The sequence below is a fragment of the Chlamydotis macqueenii genome, chromosome 2 (assembly GCF_036417535.1).
Source record: "Chlamydotis macqueenii isolate bChlMac1 chromosome 2, bChlMac1.mat, whole genome shotgun sequence".
NCBI lineage: Eukaryota > Metazoa > Chordata > Aves > Otidiformes > Otididae > Chlamydotis > Chlamydotis macqueenii.
In genome coordinates this window covers 27,435,841-27,463,059 of record NC_141557.1, presented here as the reverse complement: position 1 = coordinate 27,463,059, position 27,219 = coordinate 27,435,841, and the positions used below count along the sequence as shown (strand labels likewise).

The 27,219-nt window shown below is 44.3% G+C and overlaps 1 protein-coding gene across 1 annotated transcript in view; it reads right to left on the bottom strand.

Moving 5' to 3' along the window:
* Nucleotides 1-26,236, bottom strand: part of NXPH1 (neurexophilin 1) — a 143,994-nt gene extending 117,758 nt beyond the window's left edge. Inside the window, exons 1-2 of the mRNA XM_086741664.1 lie at nucleotides 26,037-26,236; nucleotides 24,950-25,111 (exon numbers count right to left, since the gene is read on the bottom strand). Coding sequence (XP_086597790.1) covers nucleotides 24,950-25,003 — 54 coding nt within the window. The 5' untranslated portion in view covers nucleotides 25,004-25,111; nucleotides 26,037-26,236. The remainder of the gene's footprint in view (nucleotides 1-24,949; nucleotides 25,112-26,036) is intronic.
* Nucleotides 26,237-27,219: the final 983 nt, after the last annotated feature.

The following is a 27,219-nucleotide window of genomic DNA, read 5'->3' as shown; positions in this document are numbered from 1 at the left end:
GATGGGCTCATTTGTGTCCTAAATTCACTAGACTCAGCAAGAAGTGGTGTGAAAATCCTGAATGCACATGATTTCAAGAAGGCTTAAGTAGACAAAACCTCCTTTGCTTTCCACTGCTGCACGTCTCAAGTCACTCTGTGCATGTTGCATCCTTCTGAAATGACATGGAAGGAAAATCAGGCCTAGCTACCAACCTGTCTCAGTGATCACTCAGGGTACAAGGACAATCCAGTGTCCATCCTCTCCTTTCGCTTTTACAGAGTAGCCAGCATCTATGCGTAGGCAGTCACAGGGTTCTTACAAACCTATCCTTTGCACGCCTTTTACTTCACTGCCTAATCCTCCTCCACAGGACCAGTGACAGCTGAGCAATCCTTCTATACACAGAAAGCTGAGAATGCTGGTTATTTCTGTTCCATGTACCACATAATGGTAGTATTAAAAAGTATAAAAGACTTTGTGTTCCTTGTGCACAGAGGACGCGCGCTCTTTGTGCTGTAACACAACACACGCACTCCAAAAGTCTACAAAAGAAATAACTTGACATTTTAATAATAAAGATACCAAATATTCTCCCTCAACCCTCTCGACAGATGGAGGAAATAGTGACTATTGATAAGAAGTAGGCAATTTCCTCTTGATTCCTATTCATAAACTCCTTATGAATGTTAACACTGTAGGTCTTGCATACGATTGAAATTAAGATTTCTGCCCAGCAATACTTGCATCTCTGTACAGCTTGGCCCACAAAGGCTTCCAAATTGTTAAAATTGCTTGCATAAGAAGAGAAGCTTCACTTTATTGTAAGCCATGGCAGCCTGGTAGGGAGATAAAGCTTTACCCTAGACTGCTGTGTTAACTCCTTTGTAGCTCTGATCTCCCCATTCATTTACTTTTTAAATAACAGAAAGAAAAATAGATCAGATAGAAAATGGATGTAACTGCAAATTATGATCTATCATGCTTACTGCCTAGTAGCAATCTCCCTTTGACTTTCAAAAGAGTGAGACGGGGGCCTTTCAGCTTTTCAAAATGTAGAAATATAAAATACAAGTTCTGCTTAAAGTGTAGGTATTGTGAAATGATTATTATTAAAAAATAGAGATTGTTGTTGTTGTTGTTATCTGTTATGTAATGAATTTTACTTCCGTGAACCAAAGGCCAAATCCTGAGCAAAACCCACAGAAACAGTTCACAGGTAAGGGTTAGTGTATTGATATGGATCCTGTTAAAAGTATTATAATAAGATGTGCTTTCCAATGGGCATTAAGCTCCTCCAGCGAACAGGATCACATGCAAGTGAATTACCTTTATGCAATTACCTTCTTTTTCCATAGTGACACCCTGGCTGTCATGCAGTACAAAATCTATTTAAATCAGTAGCCCAGGGCCTTTGAACCAAACTTCAAGATGTCATTTACATCTCTTGCGCTTGGCTTCTCCCACCAAGGGCAACCCATATTCCAGCCCTGTAGGCAGCTATCCATATTCCTGTCCACCTTGTATAAGTTCACACTACAGATATCCTGACATGTCCACAGCCATCCTCCCACAATTCCTTGTCTAGAGTTCTCCATGCCTTTGACAACTGCATCATGGGATGAACCATACAACTTAACTGGCCCTGCCTGAATCTCACTGCTTTTTTAACTTATAGTCAAATAAAAAGGAGACCAGCAACTAGACTTGGCTATCAGCCTTTCATCAGGCATATGCACATGTTGTAGCTGGCAGCTCAAGAGGGCTGGCCTGCAAACAATCACCTGTTTTCCCAAGGACCCAGGTCAGAGCAGTCCAGCAGGAACTATGACCTGCTTAAATCATTTTCCTGGGTATAACTCATACTGGGATATACTGGAGCAGTCTTCTCTCACTGAAAAGATCCCAAGTCATCAAAGATTTTTAAAAAACAGCACATAAGACAGAGCACACAAGAAAAGATTGAATGCAACTTTCTTGGGTCCATAGAAAGAGGCAGGGAGGCAGCAGGAGAACAGATACTACCAAGGCCAAGGTTCTTTTCCCAAGACCTATACAGGCAGGAGATAAGCCACATCTTAACAAGTCATGTCATTTTTATTCCTCCAAATACCCTTGATTGTTGTCCAAGACAAAAGACCTTCATTCACCTGCCTCTACAGTTTGTTCTCTTCACAGAGAATGAATTCTGACAGCCCTGCCTCAAGGAGCAGGACCCTGAACAATTTTCTGTCATTGGCACTTGTCACAAAGGACCCTGTCCTTAGTCCACGCTGCAATATTTTGAAATATGGAGTTTCATAGGCAGTCACACCTCAGCTGTTCAAGCCCTAACCTGAAGGCTCTGTCAAAGACAAGCAATGCTAAGAATCCTCTCCTGGTATGGACTTTCACAAAAGCAGGCCAAGTTAATTGCCACTTATACACATAGTTATATATACTCATATGTGTGCAGGTATGTGTTCTTTATACTTAATTTCAATCCAAAGAAGCATGGATCTTTACTCACAGAAGGCTACTGTCTGTCATCCGTGTCATCATGAATCAAAACTGTTTACTATCTGACCAAGCAATCATGCACAGTAATCTGGACTAAAAAAATACAAGGCAGTCCACATTCTAATAGAAAAATCCCCCAACAAAGATAGCCCATGGAAACACATTCTTTAAGCTATACAGCTTTCATTACAGCCTCTGCACTTGCCCAGTGTGCCCTTCCAACATTCAACACCTGAGCCACTTCAAGTCTGGTGCTGTACTTGAGCCACCTTCACAGGCAGTCCTTTTCTCACACGCCTGTTCCCAGGACAGCAATCACCTGATTTGGTAGGATTCATTTGGATGGCTTCAGTTGCGGGCAGGGTTCTTCCTCCCCTATGCAACAATGAAAGAGAAGATACATCTAAAGTATCCCAGAGCAAGGACAATGGCCACATAGAGTAGCAATAGATGATTTTGCAAGAAGAGCAAGCAGGGGAGAGGGTGAGAGAGCAGAACCTGGAAGAAGGGAGGAGAGAGGCCAAACGAAATATGTGCATACCTGATAATATTTCACAGATTAGACCCTTGATTTTTTAGTCTCTTCAGCTGCCAGATGCATAGCCATAGCCCAGGATGCTGATTCAGAGAATGTGCAAGAGTAACTGAGACCAGAATAACGACAGCAGCAGAGATCTGGCAGCCATCATCACAATGAACTTTATGTACAAGGGAAACCATTACTAATAGATCAAGTAGGTCCTGCGTCTTTGCAAATATCACTCACATTTTGTCTTCTGCATGAGTATTTTTGCTAAAACAAACAGACTAACATGGGAGTTTGTACAAATTTGTTGTGCTGACCACCAAAAGCCACTGTAAATGTCTGATGTCAAAAGATCCTCAGCTTCTGTACCATAAAATCATCGTTATCCCTCACTGATCAGATACACATCAGTAAGCTACATAACAAAAATGTAAGACACACCATAAAATAATAAAGTTAATTTTGCTAGTTCTATTTTCTAATTAAAATCCTTAGGCTATTGCCTCAAGAGTTGTACACAATTCAGGCAGTGGTTTGTCATGTGAACTTTGACACTGTTCAGGTGTTTAGCTTTTAATTCACAGTAGAGAAACTGAGGCAGTATTATATTAAGAAACTTATTACAATGTAATTTTTCAGATAGAAATTTTTAATTCATTTCAGGATTAATTCACTGGTAGTACAAGAATGTAGCCTTAAGTCCATTTCCACAGTACTCAGAGATGCTTCTGTAGGACATATACCTCAACCCAGCAGAGGATGGAAGCAAATGTTTAAATATGTGAAGTGTCTCACTGCAACCTCTGTTGCATATTCAAAGTAAGTTCATCACATGCTTTGGTGTTTTGCTTGACTGGCACTAACAGGGCTTCCTGTCAGAAAAACGTGACATCAGTGAATTCCTGTTCATCATAGTAGAGAACAATTTAATAATTAACACTAAACCTCAGCCTGGATTTATTTGCAATGATACAATGGGCACGTGCAAAGAGCCTTTGGTTTATCTGCTATTATCTTCAAACCAATATATAAACCACATAAGTAATATGTAAAGACTCGCAGAGAGCTTAGCCCCACTATTCAAGCTAGGTCAGACACAGCAAAACCTTTTGGCATCTAAAGATTATGGTACAGATCTGCTAATACCAAGAAGTGGGATTGTTGACTGTTCTTCTGCTAGGCCTCTATCAATGATGATAAGCTATGAATAGTTTTCTAAGGCATCACAAGGACTTCAGTTTTGTTTGGTGCTTTTAAATCCTTTTCTGAGTCACATCGCTATGCTCTGAGGCTTTTATTACAGATGAGTTAGTTGCAAAAACACATAATATCCCAAAGCAACAATCTGAGATGGCATAATGAGAGCAGGATTCATGGGGTTATTTTTTTCAAAAAAAAAAAAAATCAATTACTGACAAATCAATATATCCTTCTGCTATTTCTGCCTCACTGTTTTATTTTTTTCATAAGGTCTGCAATTTCAATTAAAGATTAAATGTGTTGAGCTATCATACCATTAATTGTTTAGAATTGGTGGAATATTCCTAGTTATATATGAATGTCCTTGTTAATGGCAGATAGGACAATTGTCTCACACAGAGACGTCATAGCTGTAGCATGATGTCCTACTCAGTATCCAGCATTACTGTTTTATGTTGAGTGCCTGTAGTTAGAGTGTGACACAAAGAACTGCTTTCCACCACCAACATTACCACCAGAGCCCTCATGGTTAGACAAGTGACATAGATGTTTGGAGTAGAATATCTAAAAGTGGAGGTGACCAAAATTGGTAGCACCTTTTACTCCCCTGCACTTCTGATTTGTTTGGTTGTTGTGAGGTTTTTCATTGGAGGCGGGGAGGGGAGGAGAGGGTAGTAGTTTTTCACTTTTCACAAAGCTCAGAAGTCTTTAGGTGGAAGACTTTGTTAAACTTATCTGGAGGCAGTGGGGAAAATGCCCAGTTGTTTCATCAATGCACTTTAGATCAGACTATGTCTAGCATAGGCAACTACTATTCTTTTCTTCCTACATTTACTCCTTTTTATAATATGTCGAGAGTACCGGTTACAACCCTTAGGGGTCTCTTCTGCTTGTACTTTTCCTCAAAGGGCTTATATAAAAAGGCAAAAGAAAAGAAAATTCAAAACAAACTTTATTTCTCCAAACCGTGTAGTAATCTTGGTTATAGTCTGCACATAGTCTTAGATCTCATTGAGCTTAACAGGAGACTCCTTTTAAACACATCCATTCTAAGAAATATTCCCTTTTGGTTGATAAACATAAAAACCATTTCCTTTAGACTCATGGGCTTGCTTTCACATATTTTCCTTCAAGTTGAGACTTACTGTGAATACTACAAATAAACACTGCCCACATGTCCCTTACTGAACCTAGAAATACTTTTGTAAGCAAAGATCAAGAAAAGTAGTTGACAAGAGGAACGACGAGACAATTTCAGGAAGAAAGATCTTCTGCTCCTGTGTCTCAGATACAATATTCATCTTCTTAATTTATGCTGACATTCAGATCAGAACTCACCACTAATATATCTGTGTGGTCAAATACAGTGCATTTCTTTGCCTGTTTGTGAGCAATTTCCAAGCTGAAACCATTTGCACAGCTGAAACATTTTTGCACAGCTACACCCATACTAACAGTCAATCTAAGAAGCAAGACTTCTTTGCTCAAATACTGTCATTCCTAACTCAGCTACATATGTTCAGGAATAGGGTTGTTTTCTGTTCCCGTAGTTCAAAAGATAGGTTAACCAAGCACATCGTTGTCTGCATATGGCCATGCAGTTGTGTTTCAAGAGCCACAAGTATGTTCTCTAGAGTAACTCTTTACAGACACCTCTTCTACTTTTTAAAAGGTGCTAGTTCCCCACTACCAGCCATAGTGACAACCGCTTCTGTACCTAATATAAAAAGACGTATGAAATTCCACCACAGAAGACTCAAGAATATTTTTGTAAAAATTTAGTCCCCAGTGTCTTGATTGAATACTACAAGTCAGATCTAGGGACCCACGGATATCCAGAGGGAAGTTTGGGAAGTGGTTTCCATCACAATTCTGTTCCCAAAATGCATTTGTAGAGTGTAACAGTGGTTAGCTTTCACCAGTTACTCTCAAATAAATGGAGATAATCTCATGGTAACGTGTTCAGTGTGTCCTACTTGATAAAGAACCAAAATAAATGCCAAATCAGTTCACCTAATCTAGTGTCTTGATTCTGCCTGTGGCAAATATTAGGTGTTTCAGACAAAGCTCTAAAAAAATGCAGCAGATAAATATTTAAGAATATTGTTCACATTCCAGCAAAAAGAATATCTATTCTTTATACTGTGCAAATGAAGAATCAGTTGCATGTAGGAAAGTCTAATGCTAGCATTTCACATTTAAAGGTTTGTTTCTGTCTCAGAGCATGACAGCTTACACACTTTCAGAAGAATCGGTCTGCTAGCCAAGAGAGGAAGCAACAGCAGAAGGTATGTGTAGTCACATATGGCCAGATCAAGGGAACCATCTGAACTTAGTACCAGCTAAAGCTCCGGCCAACAAATGTTCCAGATATCCAGAGAGAAATCTGCAGGCACCTGGGTAGTCTGCATTGTGACAAACAAACCTCATGCTTATTCCCATGTCTTGCATTGCCAAAACTAGAAAAATCCCATTTATACCATATCACCTAAATTCAAACTGTTTTTATCTGTCTCCACCTCTAAACAGCAGGCACAGTGGCTTTTGCTCATTTTCAGTTTTAGAATACAGCTTATGCCAAAGCTGACACAAAAAAAAAAAAAAATAGATCTATGAGACAATTGCATGAGATAAGCACATAGAAGTTAAAAGTAAAACTAACAGAGAGCCCTTGAACTCTTCTGCTAGTCATTCCTCCTGTCTTTTATAGTACTCAGTCTTCCCATTTTTGCAAGTAAGACTGTAATACAAGATGTTCTGGCTTTCTGAAAAGCTTCACTATTTGATACACAGTTATTCTGTAAATAAATCTGCAATGAAGTGCTTAAACGTTTATTTCTTACTTTTTAGCAACTAGGCATAAAATATTGGGCTATAAAATGCTTACAAATTAGATTACTGGAAGTGAATAGAATGAATTGTTATCTACTGAACCAATGATGGGTCAAATGGCAGTTTGAATTCTCATGGTGAATACGACTGTGACCTTCACATATACCATTGACAGAAAGCCATTTTGTTTACATTTTTAAATCCACATAAAGGTGAAAGATGGTACCGCTACAAAATGGAAACATTAATTTTTTTTTGTCCCAAGCCATAACAGAGCTTTCCCAAGGTCACGTGTAGCCTGAAATGAGGCAAGACTTTCTTAATCATGCTACCAGTACGTTTCACCCAGATCTGGTGGCACTGGTGATCTGTTTTAATTTACCAGTTGAAAAATCTCCTTATTTTAAGATGGAGTAATAACAAATAATAAGAAACTGTTTCTTTTTTCTCTTAGCTGTTTCTGCACAAACTGATCACTAATTATGTTTGAGCTGCTATAACAAGCTACATGTTTCAGTTCTACAGATTAAAAAGGTCTACCCATAAAGAGATGGCAGGTTGAAAAATCCCTATTTGAAAAGAAATACATCACACTCTTTGGCACCAAGAGCATTATAATGTCTGTACTTCCAGAACAATATATTTAGAAAATAATTAGAGCTATGTATAATTTGATACAATCTGCATGTTTAAGTATTTAAAAAGCAGCATTTTTCATTCTGTGCATACCAAATGTAGCTATCTGCCACTCTGTTTTGGTTTTTTTTTTTAAATAATTAAATCTGTCCATTACATCCCAGCAGTTCCTTTATAAGCACCTCATGATGAAAAAGTTTTTACTAGAAGTCTGGCTTGTAACCACTATATAGTAGGCAGTGTTATAAAGAATTATAAATAATAACAATAACTGCATTCCTCAAACCATTCTATGTAACACTTTGAGCTTCTTCAAAGTATAACATTAAAAAAAAAAGCAAAAGGTATTTATAGGATAACATCATTTTGGGAAGTACTGTCACACAGAGCACCTAGGAGGGTACATGTGTCTATAAATTATAGATGCTTCTGGTAGCAATGACTATGATTAAGGTTGCTTGAAACTTCCCATAATAAGACCTTTTTTTAGTTGCTTATAAGTTTGCTGAACTCTTCCCATTTGGAATAAAGTTTTCCCTGCAAGGTATCTGCCTCAATATTTGTTTAGTCTTTGTGAAAACTTTAACACAAAATGGTTTAGAGAACAAGATTACAGGAAAAATATACCTTGCTTTGAAAAAAAAACAGTTATTCTTTGAGAAATCTTAATGTTGCCTTTTTGAAGAAAGAAAAACCTTTTAAATGTGGTAGGGCATGGCCTTTTTGTCAGATATATAATTTTTACAAATCCTGAAATGCCCACTCAAAGCCAGTCTAGTTTGTTGGGTGTTTTTAATCTCAAGTCTTAACTACTTCTTCCTAGAAGCACCTCAGCTTTTACAGCTAAAAATCACTAATATTCTTTACATGCTTCAACCCTCAGAGCTATTTGTGTGGAATAATCCATTCATGTTTCAGCTCTGCAAAACAGGGAGTAGTACTTTCTTCACCCCAGAGAGCTAGATGCACCAAGCTAGAACGTCCTTGCAATCCTTGCTCCTGACATCCTAGACCGATAAAATAAGATGCTGGAGCCAAGTTCTCCTGTCCTTTTACTGACAGTTCCTGTGGGTTCACTGAGGATGGAGAGGCAGCTAGACATAAAGAGAGTACACAGTAGTCTGTTGATAGATTTTTATGGGGAGTGATAGATACAAATCATTAAACAATGCCAATTATAAGCTTAAAAATAATGGATGAAGAGTGAGGGTAGTGGTCTGCAAATCGTTAACTTGTTTCAAGTTAACAATGTACATCCACGGCTAACCATGAGTATTGCTGCTACAGAAAAATAAAAGCCTTCAGGATCTTGGGCACAAAAACAGCTTTCTAGAAGCAATTAATTAACTGTGCTGTGACAGACTGACAGGGTTTTTTTTAAAGGTAAGGAAAAGATTTTGACTTGGAGGTAGCTGTGAAGATAAAGGACATCCAGCAAGCAGATTAAAAACAGGAAAGCACAGGACTGCTTATGCTTAGTATTAGCAATTTTGGAAGATCCTCCAGGCTAGATCCAAAAGGTGCCTTTAATCACTACAATGAAGTGCTCACTCTTGCTGTCCCAGCAACCTGTTAGAGTTCATAACCTGGAATTAGATACCCATAGAACCCTGCTGGGAGAAGATTTCTGAAAGCATGATTCACAGAAGCTACTAAGCAGTCCAAACTAAGCAACCAAAGGAAGCAAGGAATTAACTTAAACACTTCCTGATGTTTCCTAGACATTAACTGCTCCAAGAATTAGCCACCTTATTTTACTGTTGCTAATATGCCCGATGGATAGGGTTGGCAAGGCAACATGATTTCAACTTTCTGGTTCAAGAATTTCTTTCACATCAGAATAAAGTTTTTTTTCTGATATAGGGCTCTCAAATTCTGAAGTGCTTCCACTATGAAAGAACTCATGCACATGAGCAAGAGAGAAAGATTTAATACCCCAGACATCTCAGAACTTACCTATAAGGAGATCCTGTTTCCTGAGCAAGGAGTACCTGAGTGTATTAAACCAAGCAGAATAAAATGAACAAGCACAATCAAGAAAATCCCCCAGATTATTCCACGACGTGATGGTTAAAGCAATTACCTCAGAATTGTGAGTTTGGGGTTCACGCTTCCTGAAGTACAGGAAGAAATTGGATCTCTTAAAGCCATAACAAGGGCTTCAGCTGCTGGACTGATGAGAAAAGTATGGATGGGGGACAAAGGAAATGGAGAGTGGAAAAGTCCTGTGACATTACCATATCTTTAGTAAGTCTAGGGTGTTACAGATCCAGCTGGAACTGCTTCCCGATAGCCAGCACTGCCCTATTTTTTGCTTTCATGTACCTATGTCAAGAGCATGTTTACTAGAAATGTTACAGTATTTTAGGCTGCAGTACTGGCATTTAAGCTCTAAAATAACCCAGAAGTCTAACTATCACAGCTGATACTACTTCTATTGTAAGTGATAGCTGAATGTGAGGTGCAGACATTTATCTGGTAGCAAAACTTAGCTGTATGTTGTTAGCTTCTTACAACTGACTAATAGGATGCTTGAATGTGTGACTGAAGCTGACAGCTGAGCCCAGGATGATCAAAACAGGATTGCTATGGTCTGACATAAGTCAGCCATGGAAAAGGCACTGTACAGTAAGGACATGCACATTGAAAAATATCCAAATATGATATTCAGAGTGCCATGAGCTGAAATCACCACACAAAGGAAAGCCAGAGCTTAAGTGCATGGCTGATGTGAAGTAATTACAAAGTCATTGAATATGAAGTAGTTAACCAGTTAAAGCTAGAAGCTGTGATAGAAACAATAGAGAAGAAGAATAAAGAATATTACATGTAAGAGAAACTTTCTGCAAAGTCATTTCATTGGACATTTGCAATGTTTCTTTACTGTGCTCAATGGCAATGTTATTGTATGAGAAAAAAAAACCCTAGAGTGAAGAGTTCAGCCTTGAACCAAGTCTGTGACTGAAGTTAGAGTCAGGTTTGCAGGTAACACTGACTCAGTCACTAATAATGCCAGATGCTGTGTAAATGATTCTTAAGTAGCCAAGAATTAAATAGAGGTCCAGACTCAGAGGAGACAGACTCCCGTAGAAATAGACATCAAAGGAGAAAAGACTGTGAAAGCTCAGCAGCTGGGACAGGATGAATGTTATTCAGAATCTGTTGTTTTCTTTGAGATTTTGTTTTGATTTCTAAGAAAGAATTTGCACTGGGATTGCCTTTTGATTACTGTACTTATTTCTATGCAACTTCACTGACTCATTCATATTTTAGAACCAATGTGAGTTCATTAAAGATGAACCTCCTGTCTTCAGGCTTGAGAGCTAATAACATGCATTCCCTACCATTCCCAATAAGTCCTCTAGTAACAGTAGAGGTGACCATAGCGAACATTCCTCAGGTACTAAACAGGTTAAACCATGTGATTGTTAAAAAAAAAAGTAGCTCCCATATCATGTTTACCTATCATGAAAACAAACAAAATAGCACAACCTCAAGTTTATTTTTATAACCTTTAGAGGTCACTTTTATGCTGACATTTCTGCTAAGAATTCTCTGCCTAAGCAGCGATACATTTAACATCCTTAAGTAACCTGAAAATTACTTCCATTGTCAAAGAGAACTATCTCAATTAAAAAAATAGTTGAGTCCATTTTCTGTCAGGCTATCTTTATGACAGCTTTTGTGTCCTAAATACATACTCAGAAGGCATTGGAAACTAGGATAAATTTATCAGTGTAATTTCAGTTGGGTAGATTTTCCATCCCCACTGGGCATATTTATTGGAATCTGACTGTAGCTGGTCACATTATTAATAGCAAACAATTTATTTGATTAATTTACTCTACATTTCTTTTCATGAAATAGCCTCTCCCATTTTGATATCTACTTTGTTTATTCATAAGCATTCAGTGAATGTTTTCAGCATATTTCAGTCTGGAGTTTGTTTAGGAGATCTTTGCTTCATCTAATCACAATGATTTTTTTCTTTACTGGAGATGATGTGACTTGAAATCTTCAGTTAGCATCACTTTTGTTCACCTAATAGATTTTGCCACTGTAAGTGTAGTATCAGGAATATTTCTGATGTGATTAGTGAACATCTAGTATTCTGTTTGAATCGCTGACTTACCAAGGGATGCACAAATCCATATGGAAACAATCTTTCTTTAAACATTCATCAGACAAAACAAGTTTACACAGGTGTATGTTGAAAAAATTAATATAAAAGGATGAGAATACTGGATAATTGAAAGCTTCTGAGGAGCAAGAACTTTTATAGACGAATCCTCATGCTATTATTCCAACTCATTTCAAGCCACTGTCCTGTTTTTCTCTGATATGTATTCCCAACACTGAATGATCCTTCATCCATTACTCAAATCACCACATGATCAGCTGCAGCTAAAACAAGGTAAAAAGGGCAACATGGACCATTTGTCACTGTAGATACAAGTAGTCTGTGACATGAGAATTACAGGATGTAAAAGCAATGAGTTTGCTATTTTTACATAAATTATTAACATAAATCCACTGTAAGTAGCCTTTTCTAAACATGCTGAAGAGACAATTATTCCAAACATTTCTACAGTCTTTGAGGTCCTAACAAAAAGGCAGGGAATTCAGAGCTTAATCTTAATTCTATCATGCAAGGTGGACCACACTCAAAGAGGGCTAAGTGGAAACACAGTCTTAGACTCAGTCTAATTTCTCTATTAATATGCAGAGTTGGGGTAGAAAAAAACTACCATTGTGGCCCCCTAGAACCATCACATTCCCACCAAAGAACAGCTTTTCCTGATGAATATGTGAGCACACATGCCTCTCATTACCTGAAGCGTTTTACAGGCAAGGAGGTTAAAAACTTCCCAGGAGCAATAGAAATGTAGGTGCAAATTTAGGGAATATAAAACATGTCAGCAAAATTGAGTGAGGGACCTGTCCAGCTAGCTGAATTTCGGCCTGAATCAACAGGCTAGCGAAGTCACAGCTCCACCTGTTGAGCTAAAGCAAATCATCCACCTACAACGGCTGGCAACACAGATTCATTTTTTTTTGCCAGACATAGATCACTAACATTGTGCCACTTGGATAAAGCAAAACCTAAAAGTTTAGGGACAAATCCTGTAGCCATTACTCTAGGTGAAGGAGTACTGGAGCCATTAAACTATTCTGCCAGAGAACAAAAGGACTTGGATCTAAAAGAAGGATTTCATGGCAGATCAAAGATAGGACAACATTCTCCTCGATAAATCTACTGAAGCATACCACAATGACAGAAACAATGTTGGAGATGAAAGTGTATAGAGCCCACTCAGCTCTCTCTAACTTCACAGGAGACTAACCTGCTTGAACGAAAGGCAATGAATACCACATACCCATACACACATATTCTTTCCCATTTATTAGAAATGCTTACTTCTTCCTTCCTGTGCTGGCCATGAATAGCCAATTCACACAAAGCAACTCAAGCTAAAATGTCATGAAATATCATTCCCGGTCACCTTATGAAAATGGAAATATTTATCAAGCTAAGGACATAATTTTATGACCAGAGAAATCAATGGCAAAGTTCTCTTGAGTCTCAATGGTCTTGAATCAACATGCAAGTTTCTTGTGGAAGAATAAATAAGGGTATATTCTTTGCCTTACGTGGTCATCGTTCAAGTACATTTTCCTTCTCAAAGGAAAAAAAAAAATCTGCAGTCATCTGCAAAAAAAATGTACATCAATAGCAGTTAGACTTCAAATCTAGAGCACAGATATAATACTGCATACAGGCCACACATGGCTTTCTCTGATATGCCACCATTTGCATCTCTTTGTAATTCTAGAGAACAGTAAGTGGTGGTGCCTGAATACTTCAAAAACACATTTACAAAAAAAAAAAAAAACAACCAGACAACTTAATGATCTATTTGAAAAGCTTCACTTTGGTTTCATTTCAAAGGTAAAGATATTTTGCAGACTATTTCTTCAGAAGCTGAACCAGTAGTGAGAATAAGTCACAAATCGTAAATCCAAATATTCAGAAATAAATAAAAGAAAAATTATTATCCAATAATTATTGTGAAAATAATAAAGAAAATACATTTAGGATAAGGGATGGCAGGTAGTGTAATGCTTGCTTATAAGCATAATACTGTAATAGATCATAAGTAGCCCAGAGGTAAATTCAGCAAGTTCTTGGCAAAAATATTACTTCATAACATTCATAAAGATATAGTCATGTGATCTTTTCTAATGTGGAAGAAGAAAATTTTGTATCCTAAAAACAGAAATGCAAAAACTATCCTGTATTCACTTTCTTATGGTCCTAGTTCAGTAAAGCACTGAAGCACGTGTGAGCAAGTCTTCTGACTTCAGTTAAGCTTGTGTTTTGCTTCTAAAAAGGAGTTACAAACCATTAGCATCTGCTCTGAAGTGTCTGCTACAACCCCACAATTTCAGAATATTCCATAAATTGTGAAGAATAAAAGCAGCACTCGCACCTCCTCTAATGTACTTAGTCACACATTTCCATATTCATTTGGATTGCATTACACTGAAAGACTGAACCATATCATTACAATCTGCTAATCCACCCAATAACTTTCCCAAGACTCACAGTCTGTTCTAGCTAGCAAATATTCTGTGCATCTAAGGTGCAAACACAAATTACATTCAGATATATTTATAATTCTGTGGGATAGTATCTTATTTCAATAACAAGTTCTAGCAGAGCCAGCAGAGCTACTCACAGAGTAAGGAGGTACACAGCAAGAGGTCCCACCATTGGATTCAGTAGAAATAAGCTGAAAATCCAGCAGATAATTCACACAGTCTTACCAAGACCACAGTCTTACCAAGACCAAGTAAGTTGTTCCTTACTCTCTCCAAGTGACCACTCACAGAAGTGGCTCCACTGAAGACACAGATGTCCTTTGTGCAAGTAACTACTCAAAATCCCAATGTTTTATAATTCACATATTAGAAAATAGGATCATACTCTTGCATCTCTGTTTGCGACATGTACTACACTGCCATCTACTACAAGCAAGACAATAAAGGAAATGGGATTGTTTGTGGAAGCAGGGAGAAGAAATAAGTAGGAATATAAAATTGTGAGCCTTGTTAAGGTAATATTCATTACAGATGAAGGCAGCAGGATGGAGTCCATCTTTTTTAACAGTGAAGGTTTTGATCTACTATTTGTTATGTACATCTTTTATGTCATATCTTTCTATTTGTACTCATTTCCCTGCTCTTTAAAGATCTGTTCACTCAGCAGTTGTCCTCCATAAAGCTACAGTGTTATCACTATGTTTTACCTAGCAATATTACTTACAAAATCTTCTCAAGGTGCAAAGCATTCTCCATGTAAACATTACGAAAAAGCTCTGTATGCAATACAGAGTAGCTGCAGAAAGTGACAACAGAAATTACTCTAAATTAGAGTCAAATTAGGGACGAACATTCTGATTTTAAACAAGCCAATATTTTACAGGGTTGCTATTGACTGTGCAATGACTGTGAGGACATAGCTTTAATATTATTCCTATTTTAAGTCCCCGCCTTCATTTAAAAGACCCAAAATGCTGTGGATGAGATTGTAAATATAAAAACAGTCCATTAATTTTATATAAGCAATTTTATGTACCTGAAGGCCTATGACAACATTTTTTTACAAAATAGCCTAGTAGAAGAATTGTCTTTTCTAAAATTCCATCAAGAATAGCTTATAAAAATGAGTGTGTAAATAAATATTACAGTACAGGTGGTCTGAACAGTCCGTAACAGAAATTCTGTTAGTTACAATTTTTTTAAGAGCTGCAAATTACACTTTCAATTCGATGTGGCATCTGAATAATGACAAGCAATCCTCAGTGATAGAAATGATCTATTTAATCTGTCCTCCTTGAACAAGTAAATCATTGATTTACGTAGGAATCCTACCTTGTATAACACTGCAGGATCAGGCCATAGGATCTGCTGTATAGCAGTCTGTTTTTCAAAAGTGCTTCCAATATATGCCTAGAGTATGTCTTCTTTTTTTCTTTTTCCTTTTACTCAGGGATCATATACATTTCTAAGACAAATGCAAGAAACACTGTGGCAGCTGAAAATTCACTCACACATAATACAAGGCTGACATTGGGGGGGGACGGATGGCGAAGCAGGGTGGGGAGCAGGGGCGTAAGACATGATGATCACTAATCATTTGTAGTGTTACTTACATGATTTCTGACATAGGTATGCAGTATCAGGCAGAATCACTATGCTCACAGGGCCAGATTGAAAACTACTGGAATTGTTAGAAATCATCTCTGAATTCAGGGATTTCTGGATCAAAGCATCAGATATTCTAACTAGGAAGGTAAGTAGCATCCTCTGGTTTTCAAGCAAGGACATTGTATTGGTTAGATTTTAAGTGAGGCTTTACTTTTCTTTCTAAGTAAATAACATAAATTTAATATATCTTATATATATGTATAAGAACTGAGGTTACTAGATCACTTCCTTCCTGGTATTGTTTTGGCTGTCAGCTCTGTTGCTAAAAGGAGTCGACTGAGCCTAGGGATCCTGTCCAGCTAAGAAGGACATGAACCAGCTGGAGAAGGTCCAGAGGAGGGCCACGAAGATGATCAGAGGGCTGGAGCACCTTTCCTATGAGGACAGGCTGAGACAGTTGGGGCTGTTCTGCCTGGAGAAGAGGAGGCTCCAGGGAGACCTGATAGCGGTCTTCCAGTACCTCAAGGGGGCCTACAAGAAAGATGGGGAGAGGCTGTTCAGTAGGGCCGGTTGTGACAGGACAAGGGGTAATGGTTTTAAAATAGAGGGAGGTAGATTTAGATTGGATATTAGGAAAAAATTTTTTACAATGCTAGTTGTAGAACACTGGAACAGGTTGCCCAGAGAGGTGGTGGATGCCCCATCCCTGAAAATGTTCAAGGCCAGGCTGGATGAGGCTCTGAGCAACCTCATCTAGTCGGGGACGTCCCTGATCATTGCAGGGAGGTTGGACTAGATGACCTTTGAAGGTCCCTTCCAACTCTAACCATTCTGTGATTCTATCACCAAAGTTTAAGGAAATATACAAAGAAATAACACAGGCATGTTTAACTTGCCAGTTTTTCAAAAGTTCAGAAAAAATCAGAACAATCACAGGCACATACAATAAGAAACAACTGGGCTACACACAGAAAGAAACAACCAAGCTCTTTGTTCTTTAGTTAAAAGCAAAAAAAAAAAAAAAAAAGCCTAATTTCTCCCCCTTCAACAATGTGCAGATGTGGAAAGAGCAGATTATCTTCCACGCACTGGTCAATCTGTCATCAAAGTAATGAAACGGATTAACAGGAGAGGTGATACCGCCGAGGGCACTGGCAAAACTAACACATAAACAGACAGGACAGAGACTAACTAGCGGAGAAATCATTTCATAGCAGACACAGAGGGCAAGGAAGAAAATATTACTAAACCTCTCCTTGGAGAGAAAAAGGCAGGGCACCTGGAGAGATGGATGCAGCGTGCAAGGCAGATGAATGTCCCTGAGACATTTGTCACTAGTTGGACTGCGAGACACTGACATTAATGAGGGTGGCATTTGGAAGATAAAAGCAATATCTCTGAAGCAGACAATACAGTTTCCAGGCACCACGCATGGGGACATGGTGTAATCAAAAGGGACTAGAAAATGTTCACATCTAGCAAAAACATCACAATCATACCGATATGCATGGGAAAATAGGGATCAGGAATAAATGGCTCATGGTTTTACCTAGAGTGTTGGTGGGGATTGTGGGTTGTTTTTCCTCTCAGCCCAGTCAATTCCCATCACACTCCTTTACTGAAGGACTCTCCATCAATCATCCACTTAAACCTGCCTTGTCAAAAGTCAGTGTTTCATTGACAAGTGCTTTTCAGGCAGCAAACCTCTAGGGAACAGCTCCAAAGATAGCAAGTGGGGATTTAGAGGGGTGGAGGCACTTCCTGTGATCATCTCCTCTTGAAAGAAAGAAGGGAGCTGGGAGATACCCTGAGCACTGGCTGCTAGGACATAAGCAAGTGGAAGGTGCAAGATCTGGTTGCCCCTCACAGGTACCTTAGAGTGTCACTACCCCAAAAATGATATCAGCTATGTCCGAGAGACACTCCTGCCATGACTCACAGGATAGGAAGTGTCATTATTAATAAATCACTCCCTGCTCTCACATCTCAGTGTCAACCATGTCCCACAGCCCATATTGACTCTGATGTTCTCAGATGTCTCTGATCTCTCTCCAAAAGGAGAAGATGATGTGGTCCTGGGATGGAATGAAACAAACTCAAGCATCCCATAACAGCTTCCCTGATCCCTAGACTCATCCTGCCCAGGATCTTAGATTATTAAATCCAAGATCCCGTGCCTGCTCCACTCCACACTCATGTATTGCCCCTCTGGTCAGTTTTTCCCCAGAAAATAAAGCAACTGCTTCACTACTAAAAGAAAGTCAGTCAGCAGCAACAGTGAATACATCGATCTGCTTGTCCACTGCCTGCTTCTTCCTTCAGGAAAACTAACGCAGGCAGCCAAACCCCAAGTCCAGAGCTGGTTTCGGGCGAGGTCTGAGGAGCAGTGGCCCAAAACATTGACTGGCCCGGGACAGGGCGTTTGGGAAAGAGAAGTTCCCAAGGGCCGGCCTGGTCCCCGCGGAGCCAAGGGCGCCCACGCTGGGGCGGGGAGTGGGGCGGGGCCGGGCGCTGTCCGCGGTGCTGGCTGCTGGACGGACGATCGCGGAAGCTCTCCAGGGTGCTGCACGGCACTGCCGCGGGCGGCCGAAGGGGGAGCGCCAGCCCCGGGACGGAGCGGCTGGGCGCGGAGCCGGGCACCTCCTTGTCCCAGTTCGTCTGCAAGCCATTGTCCGCTCTCCCCGCAGCGCTTGCACGAGCCTTCCGCGGCTCGGAACATTCAGTATCTCCGGCAGAAGGGGGAGAAAAACACACTTAAAAAAAAAATTTTAAAATCACAGGGACTAATCATGCGCTGAAGAAAGTTTTAGGCGCGGATCCAGTAACGAACAGGAAAATGGGAACCCAAACTAACTCGACGTGTGATAACGACAAGCTCTTTCTGCTTCTTCTTTAATGCTGCCTGCAAGGAGCACAGCTCCACGTGTGAAGGTGCTCATGTCCCCATCCTGCTGCAGAGTACCGAGCGCCTCCCTGTTGTCCTTCAACACCGTCTCTGCCTCTTCTTCGGTGTAAACATTGAAAGAGAAGGGGGAAGTATTATAAGAAAGCTGGCGGAATCCCTTCTTTAATCACCGAAAAAGCCCCGCAAGATGGATTCTGGGAAAAGAACCTGTATTTCTAAGCAGCGACTGATGTCATAGTAGTTAAATCAGAACCGAAAAGCCTCTCACAAAGTCAATTCTTATGCAGATGAGGCGACATTAAGAGCTTTTCTCTCTCTTCGCGGGCTTAGTGAATTTCTAATTTGCCCAAAGAAGCCCTAGAGGAATGAGGAAGAAAGGGCGGGAATATTGGGATTGCTAGTCATAACAAATACTGCCGTGGTCTGGATTACCGCCTAGAAATACACTGAAAATGAGAGGATCCAACGCCATTGTCTCAGCCGAGTTATTTCTCTTGACCTTCGGCTTTGTCCATCCAGGCTGAACAAACTTGCTGCAATGAGCATCGCCCCTGCTCTTTGCCAGACACACAACTTTGATCTCTCTAGGTCACAGAAAGGCAAAGTGGATGAGAGATGGTTTCCCCCTCTGCAAAAGAAGGGCACTCGCAGAATTTTAAACAACAGTCAGAAAATCGTAGGGTTAAACAATAAACTAGGAAATACGCTGTCCTGTTGAACAGAGAGCAGTTTCCACAGCATTGAGAACCCGCCAATATATATCATATCAATAAAAAGGAGCTCTTCGAAAGCTTGCATAGTAATTGAGATTGGAGATCTTTTTTGATATGGGTTGGCATTTCCTCATATCAATCTGACAGAGCCAACTCAGGAAATTGCTGGTAATATTCATCTGGGGAGCACTTTCATTAAACGTAATTCATTCGACTTTCACAATAAATTGAGTGACATCCTTACAGCAGAACCTTTTTATCCTTGATGAAGTGCTTGCCAGCCTTTGGTTTTCCACTTTATTGTCACATTCCTTAAAGCAGAATCGTCAACATGTCAATCTGCTGCATGAAAAAAAATGCTAAAGCTGTATTTACAAAGCACCCAGGAGGTGGTTTAATGCTGACTTACAAGAAGAGGGAGCTGGGAGTTAAACTATCTGATAAATCACAGCATAACTTCACCCAAGCCCAATCGGGAGAACAGAAGCCATCCTAGGGAGGGGAGGATGGCTCACACATTCATTTTTTCTAAGTGCTGGCTATTCCGAGCAATTGGTTTCTTAACCTGCTTCACCGCACTTTCCAAGACGGCTGGGAAATTGGCTTTTTGTTAATTAAAATGGCGGTTTAGAGATGCAGGGAAATATTAAAGAGCTTAAAATGGATACCTCTAGGTACCAACTTGAAACATTTGGCTAGTCAAAGAGAGGCGGGGATATTGGATTATGTTCAGGTGCCTCCCAAAACGGTGAAATCTGTTACAGACTGCTTTTTCCAGCGTGTTAAGAAACTAAAATAGTGTATATTAAGCACCTGGAAAAAGAAATTTCAGTGTGGGGAAACCCTTTCTTAAACTCCTAGCACGGGTCCCTGGTGGCTAGGAAGGAAGGAAGCCCCGAAAAGATTGCACCATCCTCCGCTTACCAAAAAAAAAAAAATAACAAAATAAAATAATAATAAAAAAAATCTAGAGCCCAGATAAGTTTGTTTCGCCTACCCGAGATCCGAGTCCGGTTGCTGTTCCTGTGCCTTACCTGCCGAAAGGGTAATTATAGCCCCTATATCACAGCGAAAACGTCTCTCAAACTCCTTTGGAAAGAGGGAGGGGGATCGCCTCAAGGCTTTGTAAACTCCCTTGCACAAAAAGCCACTTCTCCGCACCAAGTGCTCTAAGTGGTCTCCCCTTCTCCCCATCCTCGACTTCGAATTGAAAATTGCAAGAAATTGCTTATTTGGGGGGGGGGGGGGGGGGAAGCAATACCCGAACGCTTTCAGCGCCAAATGCCTCTGAGAAAATACTGTGGGTGGTGATTATGATAGGACAATGCCTTCTCTCTCTTTTGGTTTTTTTTTTTCTTTTCTTTTGTCTTCGCTGCCTATAGAGGTTTTTTTCCTCCCACGACAAAGCAGGACACAATCAGCAACTATGTTTAAAAAGAAAGAAAAAAAAATCAACTTATCTTCGCCGGCACGTGATAGCTCTTCACGTTCTCCACAGCTTTCATTAACCGGGGTGAAATGACCGCAAACAGTGCGACAAGGAGCGAAATTAAATGTACACAAACTCTGAAGCCACTAACCCCCCGTTTGCCCCCTCAGCAAATACCGTGCCAAGTGTGCCACCGCGGAGGACAATTTTAAACCTCTATTATTCACGACTTTTTTTTTTTTTTTCTCCAGGAAAGCTCTCCTCGGCTATCCGAAGGCTTCCAAACTACAGAGACCTTAAAACCCCAGCCTGGCACGGGGAGGAGGTTAGAGGGCTGTTTCCAAACCCTTCTGCCCCGGAGCCCCGCAGTTGTACTTTTCCGGCAAAGCGCACCCCGCAATGAAGGTACCCCCCCCCTCCCCCGCGAAACACTCTGCCCTTGTCGAGAGGTGAAAAATCACCCCTCTCTTTGCTCTTGCGCTGCTTAACTTCTGCACGGAGTCAAAACGCGCTGCCGGTCGGCTCTGGTCTATGTCCCAGTTTATAAACCCACGGGCGAAGAAAACACTTCGCTGGGAATAGACGACAAGCCGGGGAGAGCGGGGGGGACTGAGAGCGGAGGGGACTGAGAACGGAGGGAGCATGCAACTCAAAACTCCGACCGGTTTTAGCTCTGCACCCACTATTCGAGGTAAGGCGAACTTTAGTGAGCCGAAGTCTCCCCAAGCCGGGGTGATCCCAGCAAAACAGGAGCGCGGTATCACTCCTTGGAAGTTCCTCCCGGAGCACAGGCTGTGAACACGCTGCGGGGGAGGATGGGGTAAAATCCTGCAATCCGCCGGGCGTTTTGTCGCCCGAGGTCGCGGATTTGCCCGAGGGGTGCGCAGGCTCCGGCCGGTGGCCGGCGAGCGGCCGGACGGGGAGAGCGACCGCCGCCGCCGGGAGCCACCGGCCCGCAGCCTCCGCCCGGCCCCAGGGGCGGCTCGGCAGCCGGCAGGGAAACGATCTGCCCCCTTCTTCGGGGCCGTGCTTGAGCTGTCCCGGTGAGAAATAAATGCTCAGGATCCTCGCCGCCTCTGCCAGCAGCCCGCGCGTTCTGCAGTCCCTTCTACAGCATATTGCTTCACTCAGGAAAAAAAAAAAAAAAAAAAAAGGAAAGAAAGAAATGAAAAGAAAGAGCCTGGCGTTTTATTGTCCTGTGGTGTCGGCCTGGAAATTCACCCGCAACTAGGCGGGAATTAAACGAGAAGGTTTCCGTTAAGGGAGTGGTGTAAAACCCCCGTGTCCTTATAAACAGACAGAGCTCAAATGTAAAAGAGTCTACAATCTCCGGGTGGATTTTTCTTTCTTAATATTTACGTGCCTCCTTAATGACGATTTTGAGCTCGGCACATCACTGTTAGTTAAGAAAACATTATCCGTTAGAACAGGACTAAGACGCTTTGGAAAGAGCGGCGGGGAAGTGGAGTCTCAGGGTAAATCAGACCGAGTTCTAACACTTTCTGCAGCTCTCTAAATTCGAGGAAACAAAGTAACTGCAAGCCTGTAAAGGTTAACTCCTAATTCTACCAAACAAGTACTAAGTTATCCACTTAGGCCAAAGGAAACGCACTTCCACTGCAAATCAAATATAACATTTTCAAAAGACTGCACAGCTCGAAACAAGGAGCAAATGCGTGTCTCGCAGAAGCTAACTAATGTTCTTGTCGATAAACATAACAAGGCAAACTATCTCTACCCCAGCAAAATTCCTACTCATTCTGGTCGGCTGTGACCTCTATAAATTTCAGGCAATCGGGCTGGATGGCATACGGCTCTATTAAAAAGGGGAAGAAAAGCAGAAGTACTTCCCCCCCCCCCCCCCCAAGATTTCATTAGGAAGAGGTTTAAGGGGGGAGGAGGAGGGGGAAAGAGCAGTGGTTTGCTGGGTGAAGAGAAATCACAAGCCAGCAAGTGTCTGTAAATGAATAACTTCGAGGCAACCCAGCCTGGCTGCGGCCATTCGCTGTCACTGAATACCCTCTACTTCAGGCGGAGGGGAAACGGGCTATTTTCCTTCTCCCCTATATTATTAACCTCTCTCAAAATACGATTTTTTTTTTTTTAACCAACTCGATAGGAAGCCAGTTGTTATGCCGTTTCACTTACCCTTCCTAGCAGGCTGGATACTGAAAATTTAGTTCCTGGTGGAACCTGCTGTAGCCCGCACAGAGGGACGCGCACAGACAGAAAGGCACAACAAAGTGCTCCACCTTGCTGGTTTGTGGCACCGCATTAAAGCTTTAATCAAAACTTCATGCTCCGATGCTAATAAAGTTTATTACCGCGCGATGGCCTAATGCAAACTTTCAGAGTCACTCCCTAAATACACAGAATAGGGAGAGATGGGCGTAAACGTGGAAGCATCAACTGAGAAAGAAGAATCGGGTTAGACGGGGAAATCCTTTAGATCCCCCCCTCGAGTGTTTTGGCAGAAAACAGCCCAGTCGAAAGGCGCATCCCCAAGCCTGTCTTTTATTCCTGATTTTTTTTTTTCTTAATCATATTTCGCATTGTTTCGAGGAAGACTGGAAAATCGTCTCCTTCACTCTGCAATGCCAAGCCCTCGGAAAATAAAAAAAAAAAAAAAAAAGAAAGCATTCAGGTAATGAAGTCTGTAACTAAACGGTAATTGAATCAGCATAATTTGCACACTGAATGGTTTTCAAATGCTTCCAGTTTACAATTAAAGGAGAATTAATGTGCTTGTTGTTCAGACTGCAGCGCATTAGAATAAATCCAGCACTGTTGTTGTAATGAGTCGAGAGCAGTTTAACTGCCAGCAAACACATTTAAAATTTAACACGACGTATCGATCTCGCTCTGGCTTTTTGACAGATTATTTGCCGCGCACTTTTCTCCCCGCTTCCCCATCCCGGCTATAAAACTCGCGGGGCGGACAGACACCGGTGACAAAGGCAGCACCGACGGCACCGAGGCGGCACCCAAGGAGGGCGGGTGCGGGACGGGACGGGGCGGGACAGGGCGGGCGCGGCCCCCGGCGCAGCGCGGCCGCGCTGGGCGCTGCGCGGCGGCGGGAGAAGCGCGCGGCCCGGCCCCCCCCTCGCCCCCCCCCTCCTCGGGCCCGCTCGGGATTGGCTGCCCCGCGCTCGGCCGCGCTCCGCCGCACCGCCCTGCCCCGCAGCGCCCCCAGGCGGCGCGGTAGCGACAGCGCAGGGAACGGCGGCACCGGCAGCGCTCGGCGGCCGCGGAGCCGCGGCCGGAGCCGGGGCTGAGGCCGAGCCATCGCCTCCCCCGGCACAGGGTGCTTCTCTCGGCAGCGCTCCTGGACAAGAGGCTTTTCCCTCCCCCGCCGCTACGGGGACGAGCTCCCGCCAAGCGCTTCCCCGCTTAAGGCCGCGCAGGCGAGCGAGGGCTGCAAAGGCGCAGCCGCCTGGGTTTTGTTCCTTGCGAGCGCGGAGGGAACAAAGTCCGCGTCAGAGGGGAGAACGCCGCTCTTTGCGCGCGTTCCCCCCGCGACGGAAGGCAACGACGGTTCACGCGCGGAAAACACCAGCTGTGCTCGGCACCGAGCGCCTGCACGCCGCACGCGGAAGAGTGGGGTGGGGGAGGTGTCCCCCATTCCCACCCTCTGGAGGGAGCAGAGGGCAAGAAGTTGCCTCCAGCTCCCAGCCTGGGCGGCCGCCCCCGCGACAGCGCTCCGGTGCGCCCGCAGGCACCGCGGGACCCAGCCCGGGAGGTGGCACCGGGGGACCCGGCCGGGGAGCCTCCCCGCCCCTGCGCCGTCCCGGTGGCGCGGCCCTTCCCCGCGGAGGAGAAGTTACGGGTCTGTGTCGTGCCCCCACCCCCCCCCCCATCACTTCGTCGAGAGCTCCCGGCCGAGCCCCGGCGCCTCCCCACCCCGGCTCCGGGAGGACGGGGCAAGGCAAGCTGCGAGGCGCTGGTAGTTGCCTTGAGTTTGTTCATTCTCTGCCGACCTCCCCCCTCCCCGGCCTGTGCGAGGGGCCGGGAGCACTCACCAGGTAGAGAGTGGGCTGCAGCAGAAGGACCGCGTACCAGTACACAGCCTGCATCCTCGCCGCTCAAACTTCCTCCGCGCTGCCTTCGCTGCCTCTTTGTTCCTTCCAGAGCATAGATCCACCTGACATCCACTTTACGGAACGAGCAGAGCTCTCACCAGCCTAGACAAAAATGAAATTATAGACCCCATGACCACCAGACAAGGTTAGGCTTGAGACAAGGGGGGAAGAGAGGTGTGTAGGGAAGGGGAGGGAGGGGGGAGGCGGGAGAGAAGGAGGAGATGGGGTGCGTGGATGGGGGTGGGGGAAACAAAAAACGATTAAAATCGAGTTAATCCAGCGTCAAAGCAAAGTGATCGCACGGTCCGGGCTGGCTGCTGAGCGCTTGTAGGCAGCGCTCCCCGGCGCTCAGCCCTTTGGCTGGGCGGGAGAGCCCCGCGGTGCGGGCTGGGACGGCCCAGGGGTGCCCCCGCCAGCCCTTCCCTGCCCTGCCCTGCCCTGCCCTGCCCGCTTGCGGAGCCCCTGCACGGAGCCCGGGAGCGGGGAGAGGGGGCAGGAGATGCTGGGACTGGGGCTCCAGATGGTCCTCGGGGGCCTTAAAGCTGAGGCGAAGAGCTTCACCTCTGGGACGCCCAAGCAGGCTCCGCGTACTCCCGCGACTGCCCACCTCCCTCCGCCGCTCCCGAGGCGCGCAGTGCCCTGCCCCGTGCCGGGGGGGGGCCGCCCCGACGGGCGCGGATTTCCCCATCCCCGGCCCCAGCCCTTCTCCGCGCCCCGCGGACAGCCCCACTGCCGCCGGGAAGTCGGGGGGGGGGGCGCGGCTGGGATACGTACGGCGTGGGGGGTCCGACGGCAGCCGGGGCTCCGCGAGGCGTTCCATGGGTGAGCCTAGAGGGGCCGAGCGCGGCGGCGCAGCCCGCCGCCCCTGCGCATCTCCTCGCCGCGCTCCGCGTCGGGGTGTCCCGCGGCCGCTGGGTTCCGGCAGGGCGGCGGGGCGGTCGGCAGGCTCTCCCCCCTACAGCCCCCCACCTCGCCTCCCCTTCTCCGCACACGACCGCGCTCCGGCTCCGCCGAGCAGGACACTTACGGGAGAAGGGAGCTGCCCGGGCTGCCCGCTCGCCTTCGGTGGGGGGCGCGGGCAGGAGCGGCGGCACCGGCGCTCCGGGGCGTCCAGGGCGATTTGTCTCTATTAAAAATGACTTATTGGCGAGGGAGCGGCGAGCGCCGGCGATTTAACTTCAGATAAAAATCTATTTGCAAAGACCTTGGCCGATCATCTTAAAATAAAGCGCTGGAGCTGAGCGCTGTCCGAGCCTCACTGCCTGGGGAGAGAGAAAGAGCAGCGGAGGGGGGAGAAGGGGGGGGGGCCTTCCTTGGCGAGGGAGGGGGGAAGGGAGGAGGGAGAAAGGGGAGTTTAGCGGCGTCCCATCCTTTCCTCCGAACGGGGTGATGAATCAGAGCCCTCCCCGGGCCCGGGCTGCGCGAGCTGCCCTGCGCTGCCCGCCCTGCCTTGCGCTGCCCGCCCTGCCTGCGCTGCCTTGCGCTGCCCGCCCTGCCTGCGCTGCCTTGCGCTGCCTTGCGCTGCCCGCCCTGCCTGCGCTACCTTGCGCTGCCTTGCGCTGCTCGCCCTGCCTGTGCTGCCCGCGCTACCTTGCGCTGCCGCCTTGCGCTGCCAGCGCTGCCGGCCGGGGCACAGCCCCTCTCCCTCTCCGCCATCCCGCGGGAGCCGGCTGCTTGCCCAGCGCCTGGAAGGAGCCGCGGACAGCACCCCTTTCCTCTTTCTTTCCTTTCATTTTAGTTTTTCCGCCTCCCTCTGGAGTGTCCCGTGCAGGGACAGTGCCGCTTAACCCGGGAAAGCAGCGGGGCGTCCGCAAACCCCACGCTGAGGTAGCGGGATACTGGGAGCAGAGCCCAGCTGAGTGAGCCGGGCTCTGGGATTAAAGGGCTGCTTCTCCTCCACAAGCGGGAACCTGTAGCTGGACAGCCCCTCGGAGTGAAGCTGGAAAGCTCATCCCGCCAGCTGTCACGCAAAGGAAAAGGTCTCATCGACCTTGTTCTCCTTCTTCTTTACATGGAGTCCTATGGGTTTTTTTTCCTGCCCTCTTCCGTCGACCAAACCCTATCATTACCAGTGTGTCTCTGGGGCAGGGTGAAGGGGAGGATACCGACAGCACAGGGTAGCCTTATCAGATACCCAGCCTCGACAGCACAACTCAGATTTATCACCTCCTGAAGGGGAATCAAGAAGCAAGCCAGCATGCTGTACAGTG